Source organism: Giraffa tippelskirchi, chromosome 11 (genome assembly GCF_054371585.1).
Source record: "Giraffa tippelskirchi isolate mGirTip1 chromosome 11, T2T-mGirTip1v1.2.pri, whole genome shotgun sequence".
Lineage (NCBI taxonomy): Eukaryota > Metazoa > Chordata > Mammalia > Artiodactyla > Giraffidae > Giraffa > Giraffa tippelskirchi.
The window spans coordinates 21410615-21424907 of record NC_137285.1 but is presented as its reverse complement, the minus strand read 5'-3'; the positions used below and the strand labels follow the sequence as shown (position 1 = coordinate 21424907).

The 14293-nt window shown below is 45.8% G+C and overlaps 1 protein-coding gene across 12 annotated transcripts in view; it reads left to right on the top strand.

Annotated features, from left to right (window-relative positions):
* The window catches only part of DHX37 (DEAH-box helicase 37), a 36451-nt gene that overhangs the window by 681 nt on the left and 21477 nt on the right, over positions 1-14293 (top strand). For 6 of the 12 annotated variants that reach the window (XR_014068576.1, XR_014068572.1, XR_014068574.1 and 3 more), the window contains exons 2-4: positions 6626-6795; positions 9745-9857; positions 12603-12945. Coding sequence is in view for 5 of the 12 variants with exons in the window: in XM_081540509.1 (XP_081396635.1) it covers positions 6754-6795; positions 9745-9857; positions 12603-12945 (498 nt within the window). In the remaining 7 variants the exon portion in view is untranslated. Of the gene's footprint in view, positions 1-18; positions 74-3400; positions 3610-6625; positions 6796-9744; positions 9858-12602; positions 12946-14293 lie in introns of those variants that run through there. The other 6 variants (XR_014068569.1, XR_014068570.1, XR_014068573.1 and 3 more) reach the window with 2 other exon arrangements.

Genomic DNA, 14293 nt, shown 5'->3' with positions numbered 1-14293 from the left:
CCGCCCACGCCTTGTCCCGCCCCCGGACGTGGGACCTGCAGGGGACCTGGCGGGAGCGCGGGACAGCTGTGAGGTTACCGATCTCCCCGCCTCCCTCCCCCCCCAAGCCCTCTGTGACCTGGTGGGGCTTTAAATCTTTCCTTTAAAAAACACCAAAACTTTATTTTAAACTTTTCTATAAAAAGCAACCCAAGATTGTAAAGGTGAAACAGCCTCAACAGGGACAATGACTACCATTGATCGGGAAATATGAATTATATATATTTTGCATATCGTTGAATTTATAACACCCAATAATTGGCCACCTTTGCCGATGGCAGGGACACCAGCTTACTCATTCATTCTGAAATATTTAAAAGAAAAGCATTAAGCACTCCCTCCTGCCCTTCTTGAATGAACTCTATTTCAGAGTCAGAAAATAGTTGAGAACGAGAAGTTCTTTTTAGGAAATCCAGGTAGTAAATTAAAAGAGAGTGAGAGAGATTAGAAAATAAGTTTGCACCCCTTAATGAAATGATGGATCCAGGCCATGATCATCAATAGACTGAAACCAAAAGGTGACATGTTGGTGGAGAACTTGAAAATGGAGGGGCCTGGACCCACCAAACTTGGTGGTAGAAGTACCAAAGCCACCTGTGTAATGGATTCTTCCCAAACACTTTGGACCCTAAATTGATGTGACCTCCACATCTAACCCACAGTTTACAGGAAACATGGGAGATAGAAGCAAAAAAACTAGAAACAGCAGTAGCTAAAGTCAGAATGTGGAACATTCAACAGGATAAACGACCTTAGTTTCTTCAATAAGTAAATGATATAAAAATAAAACTTAACTTTTGTCAACCCAGAGTGAAAAATTATCTTTTTAAATATTTACTTTATTCATTCATCTGGCTGCACCAGGTCTTCATTGTGGCAGGCAGGATCTTTCAATTGCAGCACGTGAACTCTGACTTGCAGCATGTGAGTTCTAGTTCTCTGACCAGGAATCAAACCCAGGTCCCTTTGCATTGGAAGTATGAAGTCTTAGCCACTGGACCACCAGGGGAGTCCCTGTATCTTGTTTTGAACTTACATTTTTCTAGATTTCTGGTGAGGTTTTCACATATTCACTGCCTTATATTTCATCATCTTTTTAAAAAAACTATTTTATTTAAAGTAAACTTTTTAAAATTGAAGTATAGTATACAAGACACCCTAGTGGTTCAGGTGGTAAAGAATCTGCCTGCAATTCAGAACTAGGGTTCAATCCCTGGGTTGGGAAGATCCCCTGGAGAAGGGAATGGCTACCCACTCCAGCACTCTGGCCTGGAGAATCCCATGGACAGAGGAGCCCAGTGGGCTACAGTCCATGGGGTCGCAAAGAGTCAGACACAACTGAGTGGCATACAAGCAGAAAAATACTCAGTCATAGGTGCTTCTCTATGAATTTAAGTAACACACAAGGTGACCAGCACCCAGGTCAAGAAAAGGAACATTATCAGTTTTGCCAAAAGGCTTCCTTTGCCCTCACCTGTTCACTATGCCCCCTCCAAAATTTAAGGGATTCATTTTGCCTGTTTTTGAACTTTATGTGAATTGGATCATAAAATATGATCTTTTGTGGTTGGCTTTTTTGTTCAACATTATATTTATGAGATCCATGCTGTTGTGTATTTTCCTTTTACTTTATAGAATGTTCTTTATATCTTCTGGAGGTAATCCTTCAGTATATAATATTTTAGAAGAAAATATAAGAGAATGTACTATTACCTACCTAATAATTTTAAGATGAACACACTTTTTATTTACTTAGATAAGCATATTTAAAGAAGAAACTGTAGACTGCTATTGTCCTAAGCAATAAAATCTATGAAAACACAGATTTGATTTGCTCATTATAACTTTTCCCCCCAAATCCTTTTTAATTAATTAAAAGAATATTCATATGTATGCTATCAAAATCCTCTCATGCTCCACCTGTGTGTGTGTGGGGATTTGTTTTTGCTTTTCTGAGAAAGAGGGGAGCTTGTCCAGATTAATCACAGTTATCATTCATTCTTCCTACTTGGCAGCCAGCTCTTGTTCTGGGGTATTCAAATGCTTTTCCTGGGGCAGTGACTTTAACTCTTGAAAATAACTTTATCCTCTCTAAAATTCTAAAATAACTTCTAGTGCCTTCACTTTTTTTTGATGATATAATTTATTTACCCTTAACCATTTATGCTTTTAATAGAAAAAAAGTGGAGACACAGTTCAGTTCACTCAGTCGTGTCCGACTCTTCACGACCCCATGGACTGCACCACGCCAGGCCTCTCTGTCCATCACCAACTCCCGAAGCTTGCTCAAACTCATGTCCATTGAGTCGGTGATTCCATCCAACCATCTCATCCTCTGGCATCCCCTTCTCCTCCTGCCTTCTATCTTTCCCAGCATCAGAATCTTTTTCAATGAGTCAATTCTTCACATCAGGTGGCCAAAGTATTGGAGTTTCAGCTTCAGCATCAGTCCTTCCAATGAATATTCAGGACTGATTTCCTTCAGGATTCACTGGTTTGATCTCCTTTCAGTCCAAGGGATTCTCAAGAGTCTTCTTTCGGCGCTCAGCTTTCTTTATGGTCCAACTCTCACATCCATACATGACTACTGGAAAAACCATAGCTTTGACTATACGGACCTTTGTCGGCAAAGTAATGTCTCTGCTTTTTAATATGCTGTCTAGGCTGGTCATAGCTTTTCTTCCAAGAAGCGAGCATCTTTTAATTTCATGACTGCAGTCATCATCTGCAGTGATTTTGGAGCCCAAGGAAATAAAGTCTGTCACTGTTTCCATTGTTTCCCCATCTATTTGCCATGAAGTGATGGGACCGGATGCCATGATCTTAGTTTTTTGAATGTTGAGTTAGTGAAGACACAATATAGCTGTTCTATTCACAAAATAATTACAGAATTCAGAAAATACAATATTTCCAAGTGCAATGCAAAAAATGTGATGTGGTCATGAAAATTCAAAGTTGTCTAATTGATGCCTTCTTTTACTTTTTCTGTCTTTGTAATGAAAATATGTAATGCCATTTTTACTACACAAATAATGTTGCTTGTAAGAATATCAGAAAGTACAAATAAGCCAAAAAAAAGAGGGAAGAAGACTGTATTAGGGGTAGGTCATATTTTTAAAGCCGACAAAACACTCTCATTCCCAAATTAATATTAGTAGATAATTCAGATTTAGAGGCTGAAACCACATGTCTGCGAACAGCCCTGGGCTTAAACAGAGGACTCTGGGGCACCTCAGGCCCCGCCCCTCCCTCACTTGGCCCCGCCTCGCTCCGCCCCCACTGGCCTTGATTTTTAAGGTGACCCCTCCTCTAGCCCCGCCCGCAGGAGGTCTGTTAGTACCAGCTCTCGCGAGAGCGTAGCACGGAAGTTTTCCTTCCTGAACCTTGGTGGGAGCCCACGTGGGTTGGGCTGAGAAGTGTGCGGGTCTTGCTACCCTACCTGAAGGAGCAGAAGTTCGGGCGCCATGGGGAAGCTGCACCGGAGGTACAACATCAAGGGGCGCCAGCAGGCAGCCCCCGGCACCTCGAAAGGCCCTCCTGAGCCGCCTCTCGTGCGACTGGAACTGGAGGGTAAGAAGGCCCTGGACAGGGGCTGGGTTTCGGGTGAGAGACCAACCAGGGCCTTGGGGCTAGGGCTGGCCAGTGGGTCTGAAGGACGCCCGGACTATGTACTGCTTCTGCGACTCCGGAAGGCTCCCGGAGAGAGGCCCCCCACCTCAGATGATCCAAAGAAAGGGGGAATAGTGACAGTTTTCGTTTTAACTGAGTTTGGAACAATACCTGGAGTTTCTTTCCAATGTGGTCGTAGTATAGCAACGTGGGGGAATTTGGACAAGAAAAGAAAGTAATTCTATTCATTCTGATGGAATCAATTATAACCTCCCTACCAGCGACCTTTAAGTTTGTATTTTTAAGCCTAGATCTGTCTGTTTAGCTCCAGACTGCTTGACATTTCTGCTAAAACTCCTCCGTTTTGTTAGGGAAGACTATGGTGTGCCAGGCACTGTTCTAGGAGAGGAACAGAAGATGAAATTAAGGCGGAAAAAAATCCCTGCCGTGCACCGTTTATATGCTTTGGGGTAGAGACAAGTAGAGAAAAACACAGAATATATAGAATATTTTGCATACATTCATACTAAGATAAAATACAAGAGGTGTTTGGTGGGTTGCAGAGTTTCATATGGTAGATGGGGAAGGCCCCATTGAGAAAGCATTGAATCCTTTCTTAAGACCTGAGAGCCATCAGAATGGTTGAGTGGAGATGAAATATTAAGTGGGGGCAGGATGGGTAGGACCTGGTGGGTCATGGTGAGGACAGTGGACCTGCAGGGTTTAGAGCAGAGGAGGAACAAGGCGTGGGCTTAGGTTTTAACAGCATCACTCTGTTGCTGTGTTGAGGAAAAGCAGTCGAGGGCAAAGAATCAGGGCGATTGGATAGGAGGCTGCTGAGTTCAGTCAGTAGGGCAGGAGTTGATGCTTGGTCCGGGGAGGCAGCAGCTGAGGATGTGAGAGGTGGTTGAATTCAAGATGAATTTGGAAGATGGAGCTAATAGGATTTGCTTGCTGACTGTGCACAAGAACAAACGAGATGTCAAGAATGAATCCCAGGTGTGCGGTCCAGTGGCTGGAGGCTGGAGAAGGCAGGGAGGGTCCAGCTTGAGACCAAGAGCTTGGTTTTGGATATGAGTGTTTTGGGGGCCCTGTTAGATATCCAAGTAGAGGGATAGGCAGGCAGCTCTTGACCCAGATGCTTAGAAGAGGCAAGTCCAGGGGAGATAGCAGTTTGGAATCATCACTCTGTATAGATGATATTTATTTAAGTCTGAAGACAGGACCAGCTCTCACTGAGCAGTGAGTTTAGCCCAGTGAGGTGGGAGGAGACCTTTGGGAGTGTGGTTGTCCAGGGACCATGAAAAAGACCCACCATTTGTGTCATGTTGCTGTGGGGTCAAGGAGGGAGAGAAGGACCCCTGAATGTAACACTGGGGAGGCCATCAGTGACCTTGATGGGTCCAATTTTGCAGGAGAGTTGAGGATGAAGCTATTGAGTGAGTTCAGTTGTTTTGCTGGCCCTTGAAACTGAACAGATTCCAAAGTTAAACTCATCCAGCTGCTTGTATAGGATCCCTGAAGCTCAAGCTGATTTAGGCATTAGGGAAGAGTGAGCCTAGATTCTGGAGGTGGAGGGAGGGAGAACCGGGCCCAATGGGGAAGCCTACTTCTTTTCACCCACTAACCAGCCTCCTCTTCCACACTCTCCTCTTGGACCCTGAAGACAGTGAAGTTATGGGAAAGATTGTCAAGGTGGGAATCTGGAGTCTGAATTCCCTCCTGAGAAGTTGCAGGGATTGGCTGGGAGTTGAAGTAACTCACCTGACATCTCTGTGCCTCAATTTTCTCAGTTGTCAAATGGGTCCAGCAGTTACATACCTGCTCACGGGGGTGGTATTTTGGGAGAATATGTTTGTAACTGAGAACGCTTTGAAAAATAAAGACAGGCTGTGTCTTTACTGACCTGTACTGTGATGGGCATCATTCGTTGTAACAGCAGTGACAGCTCAGGGGGTGAAATAGACTGACAGTGAAGTGAGCGCAGAGGAGCCTGAGGTCTTTTAGACCCAAAGATTTGGGAAAAGTTTCTCACCCTAGAACAAGACATCTCCATTTATCCTTGACATTTTTAGGGGCCAGAGGGACCTTATAAGATTATAAAGCAGCTTGCCTTCTGCAAAGAGCCTTCTCTGATCACTGATCCAATGTTGTTACCCTCTTTCTTATTTTTATTTTTAGCATACCCCCCCCCACTTTTTCTTCCTATGGCACATTGGTTCTCAAATTTTTCCTCTAAGGACACTTTTAACATTCTTAAAAATTGAAGACTCCAAAGTGCTTTTGTTGGTGTGAGTTCTGTCTATCGAAATTTATCATATTAGAAATTAAAACAGGGATTGGGGGGGTTTGGTTTCTTTTGTTCAGTGGATCTTCACTGTAGCACACGGGCTTCTCTCGTGAGCACGTGGGCTCAGCAGTTGCAGCACACAAGCTTAGTTGTGACATGTGGGATTTTAGTTCCTCAGCCAGGAATGGATTTGCACCCCTTGCAATGAAAGCATGCTGTCTTAACCACTGGGCCACCAGGGAATTCCCAAAAATGCCGACATTTAAAAATAAATATAACACAAACTCAGTACTTAGTCCACTGTGCCACCATTAGAGAGTATCTTTTAGAGTTATTGTTAAAGTAGTTTTGACCTCACAGACTCTCTGAAAGCAGGACCCTAATGGGAGGAAGGCACTGGTGTAGTTTATTCCCTCCTTGCTCTACCTCCTTCTGTCTCCCCAAAACACAAGGATGGAGGTACCCTGATTCATGGTGGAGGCTGACCTGTGGCAGATACTGGATGGACAGTGTAGTGAAGGTACGGCGGGCCTACATCCCCGTTCCTGTGCAGGTGCTTGGATGGCTCACACAGAGGGCAGGAGGGCCACCCTGGAGGAAAACAGCGTTAAGATAGCATCTTGAGACCCTAGGCATCCTCACTGTCCAGCCTCCAGGGCTGTGGGTCAGGCGAGTGTATCTTTTCAGATAAGGACACATTGAAAGGAGTCGATGCAAGCAATGCTCTTGTCCTTCCCGGGAAGAAGAAGAAAAAGACCAAAGCCCCTCCCCTGTCCAAGAAGAAGAAGAAACCCCTGACCAAGAAAGAACGGAAGATGCTGCAGAGAATCTTAGACCAGAAGGAAAAGAAGAGCCAGGTATGCATGTTCTGTCTGCACTCAGCCCTCCAGACTGGCGAGTGATAGGGAGGGAAGGTGTCTGTGTCCCCTGACATGATCTCTGCAATAGGACCGTCAGATAGAACTTTCTGGAATGAAGGACAAATTCTTTGTCTGCAGCATCCAGTACAGTGGTCACCAGCCATGTGTGGCTGTTGAGCACATGAGGTGTGGCCAGTCAGAGTGAGAAATTGATTTTTTTTTAATTTATTTATTTGGCTGTACCTGGTCTTAGTTGCAGAATGCAGGATCTTTAGTTGCAGCATGTGGGATCTAGTTCCCTGACCAGGGATCAAACCCAGGCCCCCTGCACTGGGAGCATGTCCAGCCACTGGACCACCAGGGAAGTCCCAGAGGAATTGAATTTTTAATGTAATTTGGTTTGAATTAATTTAAATGCAAATAGCCACATATAACTAGTGCCCTGTGTGGGACATGCAAAATCAGAACCTTCCAGCCCTCAAAGGAGAACATGCTTCTGGAGTGTCTGTCAGTCTGGAATGGGTTCAGGTTTATAGAGACCATGTTTGTTGAACCAGGAGTCAAGTTGATCAACGTGCTCACTATTTATTCTCCACCCCGCATTCATTTTGTTTATTTTTTAAACTTTATCCTGGAGAGTTTTGGCCTTTTTTGCTTAATGTTTTCTTAAGGAGAAAATTTTGTATTGAGAAATTCTAACATATATAAAAGTAGAGACATTAGTGTCGCGAGGTCCCGTGTACCTGTCATCAGCTCCAACAGTTGTCAGGCCCTTGGTCAACCTCGATCATCTCCGTAGCCAGTCACTTTCCTACCCCATAGATCAGAGCCCAGGCAGCCTCAATCTGTACTGTTTCTGTGGCTATCCTGACAGTTGACTACCAACTGGGTGTCTTAAACAATGGAAATGTGTTCTCTTGCTGATCTGGAAGCCAGAAGTCTGAAATCAAAGGGTGGGCAGGGCTGTGCTCCTTCTGAAGGTTCCAGGGGAGGGCAGTACCTGGCCTCTTCCAAATCCTGGTGGCTCCAGGTTTCCTTGGCTTGTGGTCACATCACTCCATTCTCTGCCCGCATCTTCACATGGGCTGCTTCCCTGTGTGTCTCTCCTCTGTGTATCTCTGATAAGGATACTTGTCTTTGAATTTAGGACTCACCTGGTTAATCCAGTATCTCATCTTGAGATCCTTATTACCCTTAACTTGAATAAGATCCCATCCTGGGACACAGGCTTCCCAGGTGGCACTAGTGGTAAAGAACCCGCCTGCCAGTGCAGGAAACGTAAGAGACTTGGGTGTGATCTCTTGAGTCCAGAAGATCCCCTGGAGCAGGGCATGGCAATCCACTCCAGTATTCTTGCCTGGAGAATCTCCATGGACAGAAGAGCCTAGCAGGCTTCAGTCCATAGTATTGCAAAGAGTAGGACACGAATGCAGCAACTTTGCATGCACTGGGACATGGATGTGTCTTTTTGGAGGGCCACCATTCAACCCATTATGTAGCATTGTATCCCTGAATATTTCAGTTGCATCTCTAAAATAAAGACCATTTCCAATAACTGCAGTGCCTTTAGCACATCCAGGTTTTTTCAAAATACCATCAAATATCCAGTAAATAGTCAAACTTCGCACCATTTCATTGCTGCTCCCCACCCCATCTCTTGTCTTTCCCCCCTATCATTTGTTGCAGAGATTGGTTTGTTTGTCTCAAAGACTTTCCCATGGTCTGGATTAAATTTTTTTATCTCTGTCATATAAGAAATGTTCTTCCACTGTCCAATTTCCTATAAATTGGTATACGGGTCTTGGGCAGTGACTCAACAAAGACAGTTTTGCCCCCACTGAGACCATTTGGCCAAGTCTGGAGACTTTTGGGGTTGTGACAATTTGGAGGATGCTACTAGCATTTCGCGTGGTAGAGGCCTGGGATGCTTTTTAATAGCCTGCAGTGCCCAGAACATCAAAAAATTATCTGACTCTAAATGCTAGTAGTGTGGAGACCCAGAAACCTGATCTAAAGGCTTCAGGAGACTACCTCCTGATAGTCTTTTTAAATTGGAGTATAATTGCTTTACAATGCTGTGTTAGTTTCTGCTGTATAACAACATGAATCAGCTATAAGTATACATATATCCCTTCCCTCTTGAACCTCTCTCCTATCCCTCCTTAGTCTTTTTTTTTTTCCTCCTTAGTCTTTTTGACAGGGTGACCACACAGGGTGCTGTGACCACCAGGGAACACACACAGGCCTGCCATTAGCAGCTCTGACCTCAGTCCCTGGAGCTCTTCATCCAGGGGAGGACTCACTGTCCTGTGAGTGCGTGCTGTTTTTTAATCCTGCGAGCATCTTTGCTTGCTGTTTTGTACGTTGTTTTTTCTTATCTCAATTATGAAATATGTGCACGTGCATATACCTGTGTGTGCACATATATACACATATATGAACACATATAAAGTATCTGTATAATTTCAAGAATAGTGAAACAAACACTCGTGACTCGCTCACCCAGAGGAAGGGAACCAACTAGGCCCACCCCCTCTCACTGCTTTATTTCAGATAGTGTGGGGACTACTTCCCATCACACAAAGAGCTGTTCCTCCCTTGTACTAACTGCCGGGGCGTCTTGCATTATACAGATGGGCCCTACTTTATTTACTCTATCTCCCTTTGATGGGCATCTGGCTAGTTGATAATCTCTTATGACACACCATGGGGCAAAGAGAACCTTGTTTATCCAATCACAGACTCTGTAAGGGGACGAGAAGCCACCCCAACCTCACATGTCTGTCGACGTTAAGAACATTGTGAAGCCAGGCAATTGAAGTTCAGCCTTTAGTTTAAAAAAGACTATGGGTGTTAGGATGCTATAAATTTATTTAGAGTCTCAACTTCCCTTCTAAAGAGAGGCTCATGATGCCAAATGTGTAACACACTCGTTTCCTTCCCCAGCGAGCTGAGATGCTACAGAAATTGAGTGAAGTCCAAGTTTCAGAAGCTGAGATGAGACTCTTCTACACCACGTCCAAGCTGGGCACTGGGGAACGCATGTACCACACCAAAGAGTAAGTCACCAGGTTCCTCTCTGAAGCCCGTTCCTCCCTCCAGGGCTCCCAGGGCGGGGGGAATGTCTTGGGAGAATGGAGTCTTCTGGGGTTATGAGAAAATACATTTGCAATGACCCATGTGCTAAAATACGTCCAATGGGTAGAGACCTCACATGCTGCTTAATATCCTACAATGCATAAGACACCAGAGTTCCTTACTCCAGGGATGCTGGGGTTTCCCTGAAGCACCGAGTCTTGCACTTCAGGTCCCTCCAGCTGGTGCAGGGACGAGTAGGCTAGAAATTGCCATCAGGCGGTCAAGAATTCGATTTAGCCCATTAGCAGGTTTTGTCTGGTTCATGTAGCATCAGTAGGCATTTGGATCTTTTGTCCACGTATGAGTCTTCTAGAGCTTCGGTAACAAGGCGCCACAAACCAGGCACCTTAACACAAGAGGAATTTATTCTTATGGCTCTGACAGCCGGAAGTCCAAAGTCAGGGTGTCAGTGGGGTTGTTTCCTGCCAGAGACAGGAGAATCTGTTCCATTCTGTTCTCTAGCTTCTGGTGTTGCCAGCAATCCTGAGTGCTCCACAGCCCACGTCACCCCAGTCTCTGTGTCATTGTAGTGTCCTCCATATGTCTCTCTGAGTCTTCCTTGGCCTTCTCCTGTCTGGATCTGGGTCTCTGTTTCTCTTCTTATAAGGACACCAGGCACTGGATTTAGGGCCCACCCTAACCCAGTTTGACCTCATCTTCATGACATCTGCAAACACCCTGTTTCCACATAAGATCACATTTTGAGTATCTGGGTGGCCATGAATTTGGGGAAGACAGACACTTCCACCGTCAATATTTAAGAATTAGGAGATTTCAGCTCTTTGTGCGGCAAACTTGCACGGAGTAGAGATGGTAGTCTGGCAGTTCGCCAGTCGTCTGCTGCGGAACCTTCCCCAAACCAGGGGGAGGCTGCAGCCTGCGCTGTCTTTTCACAGCTACCGGCGTGCAGGCTCCTGATTCTCGAAGGAGGGTCCGAGGCACCACGAGGGAGTTAAAACGTTCACCACTGTGTTATTCTTAAAAGAAGGCCTGAGAGCTTTGGAAGCCCAGCCAGGGCAGTACTCCTTCACAAAGATTCCAGGCTAGCCTGGTGACTGAAGGCCTAAAGTTTGGAATTCTCTTGGAGAAGCACTTTTGGGGTGGCTGGGATGTCCAGGTGATGATTCCTGCCGCTTCAGCAACAGGCTGTGACAAGAAGTGGAGAGCAACATGCTTTCTACCTGGGTACTGTGTTTTAGGATTTTGCTGAGGCAGAGGATGTCCTACCTGGTGTTGATCAGATCCTTGGAACTTCACATGTTTCCTGCATGAACCCGTATGGGCAGCTGTCAAACTCGGGGGGGGCTGCCTAGAAATTTGGGGAGCAAAATCAATTAGGTGGTCTTTATTAGAAAGATTGCAATAAAATGCTTTAAAGCAAATAAAAAATAGGTGGGTCTGAGTAAAAACAAGAGGGTACAGAAAGATTTAGGGATGTGAATGAGCATCACAGTTTGACACCAATGTTGAGGATTTCTAGATGGAGTACCATAATATTTTTTAACATTTGAGGTTTTAATTATACTATTAACACAGTCATCCAGTTTTCTTTTTGATGAATTGGTGAAAACATAGGTTGTCTGGACATATCTTTAGAAGAATAATACTCCTGGTGGTTGTCAGGAGCTGGGAATGAGGAAGTGAAGAAATATTTAATGGGTATTGTTTCAGTTTTACAAGGTGAAAGAGTTCATGGGGATGGATGGTGGTAATAATTGCTCAATGTTATGAACATAGTTATTACCACTGAACTGTATGCCTAAAAGTGGTAAAGATTCAGGGAGGGATAAATTGTAAGATTGGAATTGACACATACACACCACTAAGTATAAAATAGATAACTAATAAAGACCTGTATAGTACAGGAAATTCAGTCCTCTGTAATAGCCTATAAGAGAAGAGAATCTCAAAGTGTTTGTATGTATAACTGATTCAGTTTACTGTACATCTGAAACTAACACATTGTAAATCAACTATACCCCAATAAACATGGTAATTTTATGTGTAAAAAAAAAAAAAAAAAATTAGGAGATTTCAGGTTAAAATCCTGGGTTCCCCCTCCTGCCCCAGTCTTGACCCGTTGGATGATGTGGCCACACCAGCTGGCATTCCCACAGGGCAGCTGGCCTTAGGTGGGGCCCGTGTGTTCCCTTGGCTCAGGCCCCTGCTCACTGCTCTCTCACACCCGGCCCGTGTTCATTTCTAGTACTGTCCCATAAGACTTGTGGCGCATTTAACGACTGCTTATTGAATCCAAACTGCATCTCAGGCTCTCCTCTGGGCCCTAGAAATAGAGCGGTGCACAAAAATAAAGTTTCTTCCCATAAGGAGCTTATGTTGTAATAGTGGGGAGGTGAGCAGCAGTTAGATAAATATGTATAAATCTAGTGCTATAATTGCTCAGTAGAAAAGAGCAGGGCGAAGAGGATGGAGGGAGTGGGAGAGGTGATTGAGGCTGCAGAGTCAGGGGAAGTCTTCCTGAGAGGCGACCTTTGAGTTAAATGAGGAAGAAGTTACCTACAGGGACCATGGACAGCGAGTGCAAAGGCCCTGAGGCAGGAAGGGGCGTGGCCTCTGAGTCCTGCCTCTGATGAGCCTTCAGCAACCCAGAGCAGCCTCAGGTTGGCTGGCCCATCCTAGAGTCTGATTTCTGGCCTCTCCGGCAGGAAACCAGATGATATGGCAGCCCAGGGTCCAGAGAAGATCAGCAGCCTCAGTGGGGCCCACCGGAAGCGCCGCCGCCAGGAGGCAGAAGAGGAGTCTGAATCCTCAATGGACTCTGAACCCGAGGAGGCCTCAACAGATAATCAGTCAGAGGCCAGTGCAGGGTCGGCCCCAGCGCACCTACAACCAACTCCATCTGGGGCCAGGGGCCAGAGCCCAGTGCCCAGCGGCCCAGCCGAGACTCCTGCCCCTCCTGCAGCTACTCCCGCAGCAGCCTCTGCCCTGGCCAGACCCCCATCAAAGCCCGCCATCTTCATCCCCGTGAACCGCTCTCCTGAAATGCAGGTTGGTCGCTCTGGTGTTTGATGGAGAGCTTAGGGGATCAGGTCAGCACGGTGAAGGGCTGAGGGTGCAGCAAGAGGGCATCCTGTGATCTGAGCAGGTTGCGTCACTTTCTGTGTCTAGGTTTCATTATCTGTAAAAGGGATAGCTGTACCCGCCTTGTCGGGCTGATGAACGAGTGCCTGGCACGTGATGGGGCTCTTGAGATGGATGTCAGCTGCCTTTCTCATCTTCTGGTTGCTGTCACCTGCAGCCTCTGACCACGGGTCCTGGCCCAAGTGTCTGCTCCTCGGGACAAGAGCTTAGGCTATGGAGTCAGTTGGCCTGGAACAGAGTGCTGATCCCTCCACCTCCCAGCTCATTCCTGGGCCCCGTTTTCTTGATCTGTGGAATGGGGGTACCTGCCTACTCACAGGGGTTCCACCTCTCTGCACTTGTTTTCCTTGTCTGGTAAAGTGAGTGTCTTACTGGGTTGTCACAACAACAAGATTAAGGGATGTGAAGCTCAAGGCTCATGAAAGAATAGAATAGAAAATATTAGTGCATTGTTCCAGTTAAGAATAAGTCATTTAATGAGACTGCTTTGAGGTTGGTGATGCCTCAGGGTTTGGCCCATTGTAGATGATGGTTACTCCAACCACCGGCCAGCCCAGGAAGTAGAGCGGTCTACAGCTTCTGGAGCTTTCAGTCCAGGGGACGAGACCAAGATGGACAACACAGTGTCACACAAGGGGAGGGACAAGAGCCATGGAAGAGAAGATTGGGTACCACTAGGGGGCAGTGCAGGAGTACATATGCTTGTCAGGGTAAGTGTCTTCTGGGGTAAGAGCTCAGCTGAGAACAGGGGGCCGGCCCATACTGAGAACTGTGTGAGCAAAGGCCCTGAGGCAGAGGGCGCATGGGTCTCAGAGCAGCAGTTTCAAACCACAGACTGGATCGTGGAAACATGTGGGATGTGACCAGCTTTTTTTTTTTTTTTTAATGAAAAAGAATAGAAAATATTTGTCATTGTTCCATATGAAAAGTAATAGTTTACTGAGAGGGGTTCCCAGGTGGTGCTAGTGGTAAAGAACCCACTTGCCAATGCAGGAGACGTAAAAGACACAGGTTTGATCCCTGGATCGGAGAGATCGCCTGGAGGAGGGCACAGCAACCCACTCCAGTATTCTTGCCTGGAGAATCCCACGGACAGAGGAGCCTGGTGGGCTACAGTCCATAGGATCGCAAAGAGTCGGACACAGTTGAAGCAACTTAACATACACAGTTTAATGAGATTGCAATTCTGGTCACAGGTACATTTGTGTGCCTATATATGTTAGGTAGTTAGAATAGGAAAAAGGAGTCCAGAATG